This window comes from Egretta garzetta, unplaced genomic scaffold (assembly GCF_000687185.1).
Source record: "Egretta garzetta isolate BGI_Z169 unplaced genomic scaffold, ASM68718v1 scaffold76, whole genome shotgun sequence".
NCBI lineage: Eukaryota > Metazoa > Chordata > Aves > Pelecaniformes > Ardeidae > Egretta > Egretta garzetta.
The window spans coordinates 654,151-671,655 of record NW_009259859.1 but is presented as its reverse complement, the minus strand read 5'-3'; the positions used below and the strand labels follow the sequence as shown (position 1 = coordinate 671,655).

General features: G+C 38.7%; 1 protein-coding gene across 1 annotated transcript in view; it reads left to right on the top strand.

The window, feature by feature from the left end:
- Positions 1–17,505, top strand: part of LOC104127349 (DNA primase subunit 2) — a 124,580-nt gene that overhangs the window by 3,669 nt on the left and 103,406 nt on the right. The window contains exons 2-5 of the mRNA XM_009640014.2: positions 1–106; positions 923–1,026; positions 1,337–1,416; positions 5,538–5,658. Coding sequence (XP_009638309.2) covers positions 1–106; positions 923–1,026; positions 1,337–1,416; positions 5,538–5,658 — 411 coding nt within the window. The remainder of the gene's footprint in view (positions 107–922; positions 1,027–1,336; positions 1,417–5,537; positions 5,659–17,505) is intronic.

Below are 17,505 nucleotides of genomic sequence, written 5' to 3'. Positions count from 1 at the left end.
GCCCGGCGGGAGCTGTACCCTCACAGCCTGCAGTTCTACCTGGAGCCCCCCACGGAAAACATCTCTCTGGTGGAGTTTGAGAGCTTTGCCGTCGACCGCCTGAGGCGTGAGTAGCGTGTCCGTCCGTCCGTCCCTAGCTCCCCCTCTTCCCCCCCCTCCCCCTTTTGGTTCTTCCTGGCATCGCTGTATTTTGGCGGGCTTGGGTGCTCTCTGTGCTTGTTACGAGTGTGAACTGGCTGCCTGCTCGTGCTGAAATGAACCCCCTGTAAAGGCAAACGTCTTGCTTTAGGTATCGGAGAGCTGTGACTGATTTCACCGTGAGCGTTGGGTGCATGGCCTCCAGGAGCGCCTTGGGTGCTCTCTGTGCTTGTTACGAGTGTGAACTGGCTGCCTGCTCGTGCTGAAATGAACCCCCTGTAAAGGCAAACGTCTTGCTTTAGGTATCGGAGAGCTGTGACTGATTTCACCGTGAGCGTTGGGTGTATGGCATCCAGGAGCGCATGGTTTTGGTTTACTCTGGCGGGTTTTTGGAGCATGCTTCACTCTCTAGGTGTTGCAATGTATTTGACATCTCAGTACAGCGATTCGGATTGCTGTGGCGGGGAGCAAGGGTTCCCCTCAACTCCTGAAAACCACCGAGTCCAAGGTTTCCATCATGACAGTGGAAACTGATGTTCTGAGACTGATCCATCAGAGTTAGCTGTCCCCCTTCCCTTGTTGACTGTGTGGATCCCAGAGTTGGCCAGCTGTTTGGGACTTGCGGGCCACACCTTATCCTCCATATTTCTTACCCTTTTGCTCCCCATACCGCTAAAAGCAATTCTGGTGATTTTCCGTTTTGTGCATTTCCCAAGACATGATACAGTTAGATTGCTTTTCAACATGTTGTCTCTAACACAGACTGTTTCTTTTTTTTTGCCAGTGCTCAAAGTAGTTGAAAACCTTGGTGTGAGCTATGTAAGAAGCAGTGATTTGTACAAAACTAAGCTGGAGGCTGAGCTCCGGAGACTTAAGTTTCCCTACAAAGTAAGTAAAAATCAAAGAAGGGAACTCTCTTGTGCTTTATTTTGCTATACGCCATTCATGAATTTTGAATAAAAGTAGAGGTGATGAACTACTATTCCTAAAACTTGAATTCTGTCATTTTTTCAGAGATGTAGTTTTTCTTTGAGAGTATAGGTTCCCTTCTTTAGGACAACCCCCTTCTTTAATAGTCCTGCATTTATTGTCTTAAAGATGAATATTAATACACTGTTGAACAGCAATGTTAAACTAATTGTGGAATTTTAATCTGGGAGAGATTATTTCTCTGAAATAATAATAATATGTTCTGTAGGCTTTGGCTGAAGATGATTTTGAGGCAAGAAGAAAAGATCACATCTCTCATTTCATACTACGCCTTGCTTACTGTCAGTCGTAAGTACTTTTTAGATTATGCTGTACTCTTGTTATTAATTTTAAATGTATACAGTTGCTATATTGCTTTGTTATAGACTACAGATTTTAGAGTTGCATGGCTACAGATAGAGAGGTAGGCTGAAACAGGGTTTTTTTGCTAGCAGTCTGATTTCAACTGTGATGAAAAGGGATACTCGGGATCAAAATTAATATCCAGATTTTGTAGTAATTAAAAAAAGTATAAACTTTTGCTGTTTACACACAGAATGTTGATTTGAGCCTCTTCCTTTTCACATCTTTTTTGAGATTAAGGCACACCAGAATAAAGTGTTTGCCAGGCATTCACAGTGCTTGATAAATTAATTTAGATTAATTTAACTGTTGCATGTGCTTAAACTGGTGATACTAACTACAGACCTGACTATGCAAATAGGCTTTATATTATTGTCTAAGGAGAGAGCCTTGTTTCTGGCAAACTAAAACTACCGTCTGAATTTGAGATTTCCTCTGCTGACTCTGCTTTTCTTCCAAATTCATTGCTGTGGATGGTTGCACTGCAATTATTTAGTCATGTGAAATCTAAAGCACAATGTTGGTCCCGTCGACTGCATTCCTTTTGCTTCAGCTGTAGTTTTTGGATGAAAGTATAGAGGTTGTCAGTGCTTTATGTCTGTTAGCAGCTTTGTTGTGCTATCAGTGTGATCTTACTCCTTGCCATAGCAGTCCTTTTTTAGAATTAAAACTGGCAAATAGGAAGCGTGTACTGTTTTGATTTGGTAATTGAATTGCACTTTAAGTTGCAAAATAGTTTCTTTAAATTAGGTGAGTGTGGTAGAATACATATTACGATACAGTGATAGCTGACATGACTGAAGTGCTGCTATGGACGGATACAGATTCGTAAGCAAAACCAGACCGGGAAGATGAGTAGCAGGGATTGTGCTCTAAGCCAAGATACGGAGCTGGAATGGATAGGGCTTTTCCTTGGAATGAGTCATGAGACAGTTGAGTTTTGGGGCAAGTGTTGGAGAAGAGACCAAGGTGGCTAACAACATGGTAGGTGCCTGCTACAGACCATCTGATCAGAATAGGAAGCCTCCACATGGAGGAAACCTCACCATGACAGACCCTGGGTGACTTCAAACACCCTGAAATCTTCTGGATTGTTCACATCCCATCATGTTGCCCTTTCAAAAGACATCTGGGCTGGGCTGAAGAGAGTTTGTTGATATATGCGATCGATGAGGCAGCTAGATCTGTGATGCGTGTACAGTGAGGACCAAGTTGTGGATGTGAAGGTTAGTAGCAGCCTTCACTGCAGTGACTCTGATAGTATAGTTTAAAATCCTGAAGGAAGGGAGCAAACTGAATGACAGAATTACAACTGAAATTCCTCCTACCTTTCTCTATTCTACATGTATTATTTGTGATGATTTATAACAAATTTAATATTGGTGTCTTTCTAGTGTTTATGTTTGTTGTGTATATTTTTATAAACTCCCTTAGTCATACTGGGCCAGCTGATTTTTACATGAAAATATCTTGCTTTACCTACCAAAACCCCCTAAAAGGTGGTATCCTGAGGTAGCCTGGTACTAAAAAGCCCCTGAAAACTTAATGTTTCTTATTATGCAGTTAGTGGCATTTTGAATAGTCAGTTTGGATTCCATTATCCTCTCTTGTAAAACTTTATTTTAAGCATTTAGTTATTATTTAGATGGGGTCATTGCTTTTCTGTGGGAGATGAGACACTCTGAGGGTGTTGCTAGTGACGCATTTGAAGAAAGTTTTGCTGCTCTGGAAGGTAAAATTGTCTGGTGGCAAGAATCTGATCTGGAATGCAAGAGGCGTTTATTTTTGGTTGGTCCTGTGGCTTCAGGAAGAATCAGTTTGGGTCAGATTCGCAGCAGGCAATACAGGCCATGCAGCAAAAGCCTGAAGGTTAGGTATTTGGTTCAGTAGTGGAATTCAGTAAGCTTTGTCCGCTGTTCTGAGAAGGGAGGAAGTCATATGTGAACGACAGTGGCCAGTGTGCCGAGTGAAAGACTGTCTCGGTCAGAACTAACCAGGTAGGGACTTGGCTAAATATCTGCCTTTGCCACTGATGTGACATCCACCTCACCCTCCCTGCATCTCTACAATGGCTCTGGAATCTCCTGGAATTAATGATAGATGCAGATAATTGAGACTGCTTTCTTTTTCTCTGCAAGCTTTCTTTTAAAAAGATGATCCTTGTCTTTTGTATGAGAGCTTAATTAATTGCAGTGCATGCTTAGGAAATAAATGGGAGACATGCTTCAAACCCTGTGTTTCAGGGAAGTATCTTAAAAATTAGACTATAGGCAGGGCAGAGGTGAGCAACTTCTTGAAGGTGAACCACTGTGCATAAATGAATACAAGCTATTTTGGGCCACAGAATCAGCAGGGAAGAGCCTTCATAGTCTAGGGAGAAAGACCCCTTCTTAGGGAGGAGGGGCCTTGGATGAGGATCCAGGGCACTCTCTTTTTAAACTACTTGCAAATGTATTTTTGTGTTCCCATGTATATGTGGATAGTTTGATGCAGTGTTTCAATGAAGCAGCTTGATAGTTAGTTTCCACTTAAAGCAGCATTTTATTTTTCTTTGAAAAGGTGGACTTAGTGATTACTCATAAAATGGAAAATAGCATCTTAAGCACAGTGAGGTGACCCTGTACCCAACATTCTTCATTCTCTCTTGAAATGCAGCTAGTTCAGGGATGAGGTATTTCTATGCCTTAAAACCGGCGTGTTCCCCAAAAGATAAAATTGGGAATCAAATAGAATATATTCTTCTCTAAGCTTTTTGTCATATTAGGTCAGAAAAATAAGCTTGGCACTAATCATTAGGTTAATTGATGAAAGCTATTAAGGTAGGTGGAGTGTTTGAAAAGGTGTGCTTAAATAGACATAACTGCAGACTATGTTGAATTTGGTTCCCTGTGGCCTGCCAGGCAGCTGTGTTTACAGCTTATTTTCCTGTGACACTGCCTTTTTAAGCTTCTAGTTGGCCAACAGTGCCACCCAGAGGTACGAGCTTACATTAGCTGTTTTTTCTAGTCTGCATGAGTCCTCACTTATAAATTGGATTGCTTGGTTTTGCTTTTTACATGGTCTGAAGTGGCCAGCTCCACCACTCCTGTCAGTTAAATTTGTAGGTAGTCGTCATCTCTTGATTGTCCTTCTGCCTTCTGAAATCCAAGACTTTAAAGCTTATTTGCATATAGTATTGCTGAGATATGGTATGTACAGTCTTGAGTGAACAATCTCATCCGTACCCTTCTTTCACACCTCTTGTAATGTCACTTGCATCTGTCAAGACCAGGAAACAGAATAATTTTGTTTCATTCCCTTCCATGGCAAACACAGTTCTGAAGAGAATTTTACTTGCATGTTGGCCATGACCATGCATTTCTGCTTCTGTCTGTTGCATCTCTCTTCACTTTATCAGATAACCTGTGAAGAACCTTGTAAGTCAGAGGCACATCATCTTCACTTAAAGTGTAAGAAATAAGTCTTGCCTCCTCTCTGACAGCAAAACTCTTCTATTCAGGAAACTTTCAAACATAGTTTTGTGCCTTTTTGCTATGTGACACATACAAAAAAAAAAAAGACATGTTCTTTATCAAACTTAGCTAGGCCTTTTCTGTGCTTCCTGCCATTTTTTTCTGTATCATAAATTAGACTTGTGTGCTGAAATTGCTGCCTCTTGTATTGGCTAGCATTTACTTTTGTGTGCTTTTCTGTACCCGTGTTCCCCTTGCTGTCTACCTTTTGAAACTTAAACTCTGAGGAATCTCCTGGTGTTGGTTGCCTGGTAAAATAGAACTCTGGCCCATGCTGAGGCTTTTCAAAAGTTAACATTAAGTTATTGGTAACTGAAGTCTCATATTTCTGCAGTCACACTTCTTTGTGTATGGTCTCTTCAAAAGTCTTTTCTGCTTGAGTGTTCCTTCCTGAAGGTTTCCTGTCTTCTTTTCCAAGCTCCTCAGTTTGTGGGTCCCATGCCAAAGTCAGCACTACATTTAATGCTATATTCACTAGGTTTGACATCTAGTTTATAAAGAAAGAGGGAATGAATAATCAGAAAGCATATTGGTTTTTTTATCATTTCTTTGCAGTGAGGATCTCAGGCGTTGGTTTCTTCAACAAGAAATGGATCTCTTGCGATACCGCTTCAATGAACTGACTGACTGTTTAAGACAGAAATTCCTAGAACACGTTAACTTATCTTTTGAAGCTGTAAGTATATTACTTTCTGGATTTGTATTATATAGCATGTGCCTGATGCTTTTTAAAAGTCTCATTAAGATAGTTTTATTACTTCTGTTTAAAAAATGAAAAGTGCCCTTTTGGCTCTAAAAAACAACCACACAGAACTTCTGAACTTGGAGAACAGTCATGACACAGAAATGAGGATTAAGTGATGTAATTTTGTGCTGCAGCAAGAGAAGTTGTCTGCTTCAGTCAACCAACGCTTGACTGAAAAATATATCATTACAATAGCAGGTTAACAAGCAACGTCGTTCTAGTTCTTACCAACTTACAAAAAACCTTAAAAATACCAAATCTGTGTAGACAAACAACTGTTGCTTTTGAGATGCTTTAGGGATATTACAAAAGAGTACCTGCTGTTACATTCTCATTTGTCTGAGTGGATTAAAGGAAAATATTTATTGAAGTTTCTGCAGTAATGATTTTTTCAATTTTGCATTGCTTCTATGAACTATTTTGTTAGAAAGCTTCAGCTTTACCTGTAGCTTTCAGAGTAAACTTAAATTAATAAAAATCAATGTACGTTCATCACTCCACTGAAAAAACCTTTCTCTTAAAATGCTGCTTAATTGGAAGAACTTAAATAGGAGAACTTAAATATTCTAAAATATGTGGCTGACTTACGTATTATATGTTGCTGGATTGAAAGATCTGGCACCAGTGTATGTTGATGATGAAAGAGGACTTGTACAGTGTTGAGAATGAATTTGTCTGGCTAACCAGTAACATGTGGGCTTTCCTGGGTCTTTGAGAGACTATTAGAAATGTCATTCTTTGGTTCAACAGGCCTTTCAGCGAATGGTGTGTTTCTGGAGCTGTATTTCCACTGCTCATTCCCCAGTCTCATATTGTCCTGTCAGGGTTTCATCATTCAGGCTTGTGAGAATAAATGAATGTTTACAGGTTACTGGAAATAGCTGGGAGTATGGCTTGGTTCTGTGCAATTTAATGTGCCTTCAATATGTCAAAATTATTAAGAAGGTATTACTTTCTTACGCCTGTTGAGGAAACAAGTCATCATTTAATTGAAAATCTACTTCCTCGCTTCTGCTGTTTTCCCCCCTTCCAATTCTGGTGGGAATTTAAGCAAAACCGACCCTCCTTGCACTATCATGTATAAAATATTTGAATATTGCTAAGGAATTCTATACATATCTGAAATAGTTCTAAACTCTATGGTGCTGTGTAGGAGCCACTGAAAAATAAGGCCACTGTAAAAAGCAGTATTCTTTTTCTCAGGGTTGTATTTGTAAAAGGCTTTAAAAGGAAAATGAACTGTGCTATTCATACTTCTCTGTTAGAAGTTGCGATGTTTTTGTGCCTTACGGTGCATAAAAGAAGATGGAAATCAAACTTTGTGTTCTGCCTCTTAGAAAAGGGAACGGTCTCCAGGAAAAGGAAATAAGTTCAGATACTGCAGTCCAGCTTCTGTTTTGGTAAACCAACAGGAATTCTATGATTGGATTTTAATTGCTTAAGATATCCTAAGAAAGTTAAGTTTCTTCAAAGAGAAGATAGGTGCCTTGCATTTTCTAGATAATGGTTCTGCATTTCAGAATTGCAGTCTGAGATAGGCCAGAGCTGCTGAAGTTCAGACCTTCGTGTAGTCCTGGTGTAGCTCTGTCTCCAGTTAACAATTCTAAGAACCACTGTAGGAAGTGATTCTCAGTATTTAATAAAAGAACCAGTCAACTTTTTTGTGGAGAGGGGTAATAAGTGGATGGTCTTGTACAGTTTTGTCATGGTTGTCTTCATTTACAGCAACAACAAAGCAAAGCTAAATACTGAGAACGCAGTAGCTGTCACTTCTCTCCTTTTCATGTTTGCTTGCATTCCCACATGGGAAAGTGAGACATGTATTCTTAGAATTTTTTGCAGAGGTTTTGCAGACTAATTCCTGAGGTTTTGTGAATTATGGACTAAGAATTAATCTTTGTAGAATCAGGAAGTCTGCAGTCCCACTCAGGGATAATATTTAAGCAGCTGTTAAGGTGTTCTTTGAAGACTGTAGCATCAAAGATCTTATTTAGCAACTTTTTTGAAAGAATGAAGTTGTCAACAACTAGAAGAAAAAAATGTTAGATTCTTTGAAATTTTTAGATAAGTCAGCTGTGAAAAATTTGAAATGTAGTTCTGATAGCATGATTAAAGAGAATTTTTATCGAACAAGAGCTTTCTGAAAATAAGAATGGAAATGAAATTTAATGAAAATGAACATTTTCACTTATTATAAGATTTCTTATGTTCTGTGACATATGTACAACAATTTGTATTGCTAATGGAGCAAAATATGTGGGAAGGCCTTTGTTAAAGTAAGTAAATATTTGCTCTGGGGAGCTGTATCTGATTCTAAAGATGCCCTTTACTTGTAAAAGGGAGGCTGTGAACTGCTCAAAGTATTCAGATTAAAGATGATGACTTCAGTATAATGAATGTGTTTGAATATGCATAGGATTATGATCATTCAAAATTGTTACAATGTTTGTGAAAATAAGCTTCTCTACATTTAGCATAAATTATGGAAATTTGAAGCTTAGGTAAGTTCTTCCTTGAAACGTTTTTACAAAGCTGTCACTGCACTGAGTTACTCCATCTTTAGTATTTCTGTGGGAAGCCTCTGGAACCTGGGCTTTCTGAAAAAAATGAAAGCTTGCTTTGAGTTTATATTTGAGACACATTTTTGAACTTACTAGCAGGTAGATTGCATTTTAATCACTTGTAGGAAATAGATTTGGCCAATCTGTTTTCTGGCAAGTGTGGAAGATGCCTGGGCTGGTGCTCCTCAGCCTGGTGGAACATTGGTTTGCTGCTCAAAATTTTACACTGCTCTGAAATATTGGTATTTATATTATCCCCCCAATTGATGCCAGCATGGGCAAGAGGTAGAGCATGGGGTATTGAATAAAGGTCAAGAAAGGTAGAGGGTAGAAGGAAAGCAGGAAAAATAGTGGGGGAATGGGAATGATGGACCTCATTCTCACTATTTTTTTTTGTTTTGTTGGTGGTGAGCTGTTAATTGTAACTGTACCATACTGTGAAATGAGAGCCTCATTTGCTCCCTTTGTTGCAACTTCTGTATGTTTTTAATTACACTTTAATATTAAACTCTGATTTAGAAGTTCAACTGTTATTGAGATTGAGACCCTACTGGGGCCTTTGGCAACTGGTATTCTTCCAGTTACTTGTAACTTGTTTCTCCTCTACCATTTACGTAAATGGCAGTGGGGTTTTCCTTTTCTTTAAGCATGGATGTGTTAGGCTGGATTAGAAGAGGTGGTCAGGTCACTGGTGGCAAGGGGTGAGGTTGTACCCAAGAACAGAGACTGATGAGGACTAAATGGAATTTTACTTTTATTACTTCTCAGTTTGAAAGATTCAGTGGTCTCAACTTCTGAGAGGATGTATTCAACATCTGCGACAATAACTTGCTTCAGCTTTTGATTTTTGGCCACAGTTTGGGGCAGGAGTAAAACTGTTTTCTTTATTCCTTTTGGTTAAAGCAATCTGTGTAGTGTAATGAGTGTTGGGCTCTTAATCAGAATACAAACCCACAACTTTTTTGGCAAAAGGAAGTGTTTTAATGAAATTCTGTTTTGCTTGCAAGTTATACAAAAATAACACAGGCTAGTGTACTTTGTAGTATCTGGGAATAGCTGACTGAATTAGTTCATTTCCATAATTTATTTTCTAATGCAATACCAACAGCTTTAACCTAAACAGCTTTAAGTTGTTGATATTGCATGAGAAATAAAGATTTGTGCTCTTCAGACACTTAAACTTTTTTAGATGTATCTCTTCTTTCTGGTATCTTTTTAAAAATTGAAACAGATTCAAATTTGAAGGTGATTTCTGTCTTAACAAAATCATTTATACACCTTTCATGAATAGCTTCCCCCTCAAAATTATTGTATTGAGAACTTAAACAATTCAAGAATTTACCCCATGTTTCCTCAGGAAATAAGTTGTAGTTCAACCGTGGTGTCAAAGTTGATGTGTACAATATAGCCTCCTTCCTAGTGAATAGAAAGACACTGAAGAAGTTTAACTTTTGAACTTCACCTTTGACAGTAGTTAGAACTTTCGGGGGCAAACAGAAATTATTTTATATACATGCATGCTCACTCACGCTTTGATACATTATTTGGAAGAAGTCTCTTCCATGTGTTTTTCTGAGAGTGGTTAGGCTTGACTTGGGAGTGGTTAAGCTTGGCCTGGGAGCACCATTTGTTACATGATACTTTTACAGTAACAACTATTAGGAAATGATAAATTTTGATAAAATGTTATTATAGGTATTTACTAGCTCATTTTAAATGTAGTTTTTGTAGAGCAGTGTCATCTAATAGATAGCCAGTTGTGGGGTATTTCTTTTGATGTTTCCTGTTCCCTGGGAAAATGGCTATTTGAATAGCATTCACTTCATGTTAGTTACAATCCTGCTGTCTTGCAAAAAGTATCTAGTTGTTCAGCTTAGAGCATTGGACTTAAAGGGACATTTGCTAAACCTTCTAGTAATTCTGCAATTCTCTTGCCTGGTAAAGCTTATTCTTGTCCTTATTTGACACTTTAATTTCTGGACCTCATTCTGTAATCTTATCTGTCTTGACTTTTTATGTAATCACAGAATGGCAAGGATTGGAAGGGACCTTGGGAGATAATCTAGTCCAACCCTCCTGCTAAAGCAGGTTCGCCCAGAGCATGTTGCACAGGACATCATCCAGGTGGGCTTTGAATATCTCCAGAGAAGGAGACTCCACAACCCCCCTGGGCAACCTGTTCCAGGGCTCTGTCACCCTCAAAGTAAAGAATTCTTCCTCATATTCATCTGAAACCTCTCATGCTTCAGTTTGTGCCCGTTGCCCCTTGTCCTGTCACTGCGCACCACTGAGAAGAGTCTGGCTCCGTCCTCGTGACACTTACGCTTGAGATATTTGTACGTGTTGATGAGATCCCCTCTCAGTCTTCTCTTCTTCAGGCTAAACGAGCCCAGCCCCCTCAGCCTTTCCTCATAGGGAAGATGCTCCAGTCCCCTAAAGATCTTTATTGCCCTCCTCTGGACTCTCTCTAGGAGTTCCTCATCTTTCTTGAACCGAGGAGCCCAGAACTGGACACAGGACTCTGGGTGGGGTCTCATGCTTTACAGATGGCTTGCTGTCAAGTGTCCACCAAATTTTGGGGCACTGCTTAAGGGAGAAGGGACTGGAAGTCTGATTAATGCATGTCTTACTGTTTGACAGAAATACTCTGTTTCTAGAGCTTGCTTATTTTTAATCTATGCTTTAAAGAGTATTTTCCCCTGATAGGTTGAACGGTTTTCTATCACAAGAACAGGGGAATCACGGAATGGTTCTGAAGGTATTTCAGAATGTTTTCAGTCGATTCTGTACTTTATGTACTTAAAAAAAAACCAAACAAACAAAAAACAAACCAAAAACAGAAAAAAGGGTTTTTAAGGGCCAGTGCTATCATCATCCACATAAATACTGAAGCTTTTTATGTATGGCATGTAATTTTCAGCTCTCGGGGTACATTAAATAGTCCATGTGCAAGTCACTCACATAGGAAGCACAGGAAATCCTTAAGCAGCACTCAAGAGAAGTAAAAGCTGACGTTTAAGGTGACAAAGCCCATCAAAGAGAATATACAAACACAGGTGTGCATTTGAGATTTACATTAATTTAGGAGATTAAACCATTAAAATCTTACTATAAATGAGTAATTACAGCAATGATGCCTGACAGTTTCTGGCAGTAAAAGCCACTAATAGAGATTTTTAAGATATTTAAAGGGAAATGTAGTGAATATTTTAAATATTATAGTCATTGAAGAAAATATTTTAGTCTCAAAGTACGTTCTTTAGTATTTGAAGGAATTATATAAAGTAAATGGTTTTGCAGGTAAGTGACACTTGGGCTTTAACTAGAGAGTAATTTTTCTTTCTTGCCACGGCTGTGGGCATCTGATGTTTTCCTTTTTTCAAATTAGGAGTGCCTGATTTTATTTCTGCCAGATTGTGATACAAGACCTGCTTGGAGTTAGCTGACTCTATGCCCAAGCCCCACTTTGTCATGTAACTATATCAGTGAGATTGTTGTCTGTGTGGTTTTCCACATGCCTTGCTATGTATGCACCCCCTCTTTTGCCCCCTTTTTCCTACCCCAACCTTTTCACTTGTCCTTTTCCTTTTTTTCTTGTACCTGGTTATGCATGCCCATATCAGAAGCCTTGAGAAATGACCATACTTATACTTTTTTTATTATAATAGTGCTTTCAGACCTTCATAGTGTGAGATAAATCCTAGTTTATCGATTTGACGTTCTGATAGCCTTTTTGACATAATCAGAATATTTATGGAAACTGCCAGAAGTTGTTACTGAAAAGCTTTCAATGCATCTGTAAGTCTGAGCAAAACTGCAAGATATCTGGTGTTCCTAGAAATTCCTGAATGAAGGTGTTGAGCTTCCTTATTGTTCATGTATATGGTCTTACAGGACCTAACACTGGGGAAGTAATTAATCATGATGATGATGATGATGATAACCTGAAGCCGTAAAAATTGAGTAAATTTATTCTTTCCTTCACTCTGTATGCTGCTTATCTTTTTCTTGCCCTTCAAGGCTGTGTCTATGTAGGTCATACAGTACAGTAACTCCTAGATCCTTAGGCGGGATTTTTGCATGCTTCTGAAATATAAATAGGCACCTCTAATATATTCTGCTTCTTTCAGCAGTTGTTTTAAGGTATTTTGGAAAAGTGATGAGAGTATTCTCTTTAGAGTTTTATTTGCACTTTTTTTTTTCTTCTAATATATGCCAACTTTGCTTTATAGCATTAAAGGAGAAGTTGGATCAAAAGTTACCTTAGTTGTGCTGGTGTCTTAGCTTTGCTCAATATTAGAAGTGGAGTCCCCTGGATTGGCAACTAACATGCCAGTTACTGTAAATCTATATTTGGAGTAATGTTTCCTTCTGAAGGAAACTCTACTAGTGGAAGGCTACATTATCTTTCTTTTCATTCCTTGTGAATTTAACTTACATGTTAATTTCTGTAATTATTAGCACTTCCTTCTTTCCATTCACTGTCTATCTTCAAGTAATGAGCTCTCCTGCCAATGTCATATTCAGTACTTCATCATTAAATTAACTGTACACAGCAGTTATGATGCTTGCTTTTTCTTTGTCCTAACTTCAGCTTCAGGTCCTTCTGGTGTTTCTCAGCTGCAGCTTTTTCTTCCTCTACTGAAACTACTTTCTAGCCTACTCAGTCATGCTTCTCTTCTCTCATTATGCATGGCTGTGTATATTTTGATTATTTTCTTTTAACTTACCCGTTCTGTTTCTATGGTGAGGGCAATAGGATTCAGTTCTTCAAATTTTCTTCTTTTTCATGGTATCACTGTTACTATGGTCTCAACTCTTACCTGACAATTAACAATACTTTTTTGCTACTAGCGCTCTTGTTTTCAATTAGTTCTGTCTTTTCCACTTTCTCTTTTGGATGTTCTCCTAGCTTATGTTTAGTGTTGCTGTGATGGTTTGACCTTGGGGGGATGCTAGGTGCCACCAAGCTGCTCTATCACTCCCCTCTTCAGCAGGCTGGGCAGGGAGCAAATGAGCTGGAAAAGAAAAACAAGATAAAGGCAGTTTAATAAAAAGCAAAAGCAAAGTCCACATGCGGTAGTAGAAGGAAAACGATTTTATTCTCTATTTCCCATCAGCAGGCGATGTCCAGCCACTTCCCGGGAAGCAGGGCTTCAGTATGCTTAGCCACTGCTCCGGAAGACAAAACGTCATAAAAAATGAATGCACCCCCTTTCTCCTCCTTTCCCCTAGCTTTTATCTCGGAGCCGACTTCATATGGTATAGAATATCCCTTTGGTCGATTTGGGTCAGGTGTCTTGGCTACGTCCTCTCCCAAGGTCTTGCCCCCTCCCAGCCCACTGGTAAGTGGTGGGGGAATGTTGGAGACACAGCCTTGATGCTGGGCGAGCACTGCTCAGCAGTAGCCAAAACACTGGTGTGTTATCAACCCCTTTCTACATACCAATAGAAAGCACAGCACTATGCAGCTTGACCCAGTACAGCCTCTTACAGCAGACTGTCTGTGAGACACTTGGGAGGAGGAGGAGGAAGAAGATTGATTCACATCTGTCTCTACAATCTCAAACAGATTTTATTGCTATCACTCCTCATTGCTACATTGGCTTAATATGTCCTTCTATTTTTGAGTTAAATTCTTCCATGCATGGCTTTTCCAACTGCTTTTGCACCCAGGTTGTAGGAGATTCAGTGGAACTGTTTGGTCATTTGCTTGTGCAAGTGTCTTTATGAGAATGACTTTAAGGGCTTTTCACACAATATGACACCTGCTTTTTTCCCCTCTCCCTGAGGTCTGTTACAAAGGCAGTGATATTGGCTTAACACAATTTGTTTTTTGACAGATCCGTGTGGGCTGTTACTTGTCTCCTGTGTTTTTTCCTATGTGCTATCAGATGCTTTGATTTGTTGCTGTACCTTTGTTTTATCTTAAATTTATTTTTCAGTGGTGTTCGGTCATAATCTTGACTGTTCTGATTTCCTGTGACCCTTCCTTCATCTTATCTTCAGACTGTTCATTCCTTGAAATAGATGTATTTCTGCTTTGTTGCTTCCTCAAGAAATGAAAATTAATAGTTATCATATTTTTATCTGTGGCATAAGGATGATGTATAATTGAATTTAGATTCCTTGCAATTGCCAGTTCTGTATTATCTTTCTTCAGCGTGCAGAAGAAATAAACTTCAAAGTGTAGTATATTTCTTGAATGCTTCTTTCTGTGTTGTTGTTTCCTCCCCACAGAGCATAAAAGATCCTGTTTAAATTATCTTAGAACTTCTTCACCTCTGAAAAGCCTCTTGAAATTTAAAAAATATTATGACTTCTTTTATAACTTCTACGTTAGATATCTTATTTTTGGGCAACTGCCAGTTGTTGCAAAATTAACCATCTTAATTTTTTTAAGTGCTGTTACAAAGCATATTATTTTAATAAAATGTTTTGGACCATAGTAATGGGGAAGGAACAGCAGATGGGAATAGACAGCTGGGGGAGCTAACGCTCTGTAGTGCGTCTGCCAGCACTTGAGAGGAAAGAATAAGAACTGCAAAATAAAAGGAAAGAGCAAAATGCATTAGTGGAGTTAATTTTTTTTTTTCCACAGTAGCTCTTCTTTGATGTTGCGGTTGAAGTACTTTTTTAGCAGCTTTAAGCAGCAGAAATTAAACTTCTTTAATTTCCATTTTTATGATCAGAGCACTCCTATGAGAGACTTTCTGATATCACTATTATGCTTTCTTCAAAAGTGTCTATCTCAGTAGTGGGGCAGTTGTATAAATATTTGTATTTTAGCTTGTTGAAAGAATGTTTTATGACTACCTTTAATGGGTATGGAAGATCCTAAAGTCAGATTTGGATTAATGACAATGTGACTAGTTTGTGTCCTTAATAAGGACAGATAGGTGAAAGAAAATACTCAGTATCGTATCTAGCCACTAAAAGGCCGTGACTGGTGTATAAACCGGTGTGTACAAACCAAAATGTTCTTCTGATCAGGTTTATGGCTTTGTGTTTCAGAAGCATCAAATCATACTTCTTCCTTTCCCAAACAGGGCGGGGGAAGAATGCTTAGAAGTGGAAACTGTCTAGAGCCTAATTTTACTGTGTGGAAACATATGCCAAGCTAAAACAGTAACTATGTCCCAGTAGGCTGTAGTTGGCATTTGTGATGGAAATGGTTCTGAATTTTATCTTTGTTTCCTGCTACTTGAATTTTACATTTGTCCCTTTGCTTGAAAGCCAGCAATGCTTGTCTTACAAGTGACAGCAAAGGCAAGAAGTGATACATGTCTAAGTGGGAAATAGTGCCTTATTGCCACAGTTAAGCTAAAAATAGGTATTCTGTTACTTAGCTCCATGCTTGAAGTCATAATAGAAACAAAACTGAATGTGGGAAGGCTTAGGAGGAGTAGTTTTGGTTTTTCTAAATGCTAGGGTTTGTTTAAATAAGTCAGTGGAACATGTACACCATTAGCACTTTAAAAAATATAACTGGTTACTTTCATCCTGAAGTGTTTCAGTTCAAAGGATGTAATAAATATCTCAGTTTAATCATTCAAGTTTCAGAAGATAGATTTAATTTAAATGAAACTAAGTGGCTGCTTTGTTGCAGGATTAACTCTTCCTTTTCTAAAATCGTTTGGTTTTTTTTTTTGGCCTAGATAAGGAAAAAAAGCCCATTGGTCTCCAGGTTTATGCCTACCTCTTGTAGCTGACTGTAGTTTTGTATTAGGGGAAGAGAATCCGGGGGAGACCTCTTTCCTCTGAACTGTTAGCAGTGTTGGAATCTGGTTCAACAGTAGGTATTACTCATTAGGCTCTTGTATGCCAGTCTGAGGATTTGGTAGGCCAACTGGCAGGTCTGTTTGCAAAGTAATAGTGAAGTAATGTCTTCTGCCAAGCAGTCTGATAAAATAATAAGGTTGATGGCAAAGCAACCTGAGTATTCTGGTGAGTTAACACTGTAAGGGATGGGTAGATGAGGTAAGGTTTGATTAAAGCATTTAGGCTTAAAACAAATTACAGTATTCTCATATTGAGATTTAAATAAAGCTTGATTCACAGGAGAATGTAAGTACATCTCATAAATCTAAGAGGGAGAAGTGTTACATGGAAGGAGAGGAGAACATGCACTTGCCATTTTTTTGTGCACTGCCGGGGTAGATGGAGAGGGGTCTTTACTTACCCTTTTCTAATGGATCCTTGAACTGTATGACTTTGTTATTAGTCATGGAGAAAACTAGCATTTTGCTGCAGTAATTCTATTGCATGTGTTGGTTTGCACATACGGTGTTGGTGATGATCTATAAAATTGTGGAATTAAGTAATGTGATTGAGGAATATATAGCTACTGGGGATGTCTCTTTTCACCTTCATAAACATAATGAACGACAGTTTGTAAATTATGCAAAATGCTAATTAAAAGTTTTAATTTGGTAATCATCTCAGTTTGATTAGAAACAGATGCTTATTATCTGCAGAAATCTAAATGGACCCTTAGAAGATAGCTTTTATTGCTTAAATTTACTTCTCAAACTAAAGTCAAACTAAAACACAAACTGCACAGTTACTTGTGTCCCCTTTAGTGCACTAGGGCGCTATGATTCTTCTTAAATAGCTTTGTGTTGTTCCTTGTTTGAGTTAAAGAGGACCTTTAGAGTCCACTGTAAGGTTGAATCCTTCTGTACTGGGTATTATACCCACTCTTTCTCTTTTGAAGTACATTCTCTTCCAGCTTTGAAAAAGTTACATGCTTTGAAATAAAAATTGCAAAAAAGGCTACAGTAAAAATGAGATGATGAATAGAAGCATCCTGCCTCCTAATGTAGCTGAAAACAACTAGGCAACATTTGGAATACAGTCTGAATCCTGAGGCAGATGTTCTGCTCTAACCCTGGATTTCTAAAGTAATACAAAATGGCAGCTGTACCAGAAAGGCTGTGGAGAATGGGTATCTTCCACATGATGTTCTTCAGCTTGTGACAGAAGAGGTGGGAAGGGTACCCACTCTACTTGGGTGATAATGTGCTCTAGCATTCAGTGGCTGATGACCCCATAGCATGCTTGGCTGCCATTTATCTAATGGCTTGGAAATGACGAAGGAATAGTAAGTCCTAAGCTGATCCTTCGAGAACCTCAGTTTGTGGCAATTTTGGATTCCTGGAAGAAACTTCATATAGACAAGGAGCATGGGGTCATCAAGTGTTCTCTCTTTTTCAGT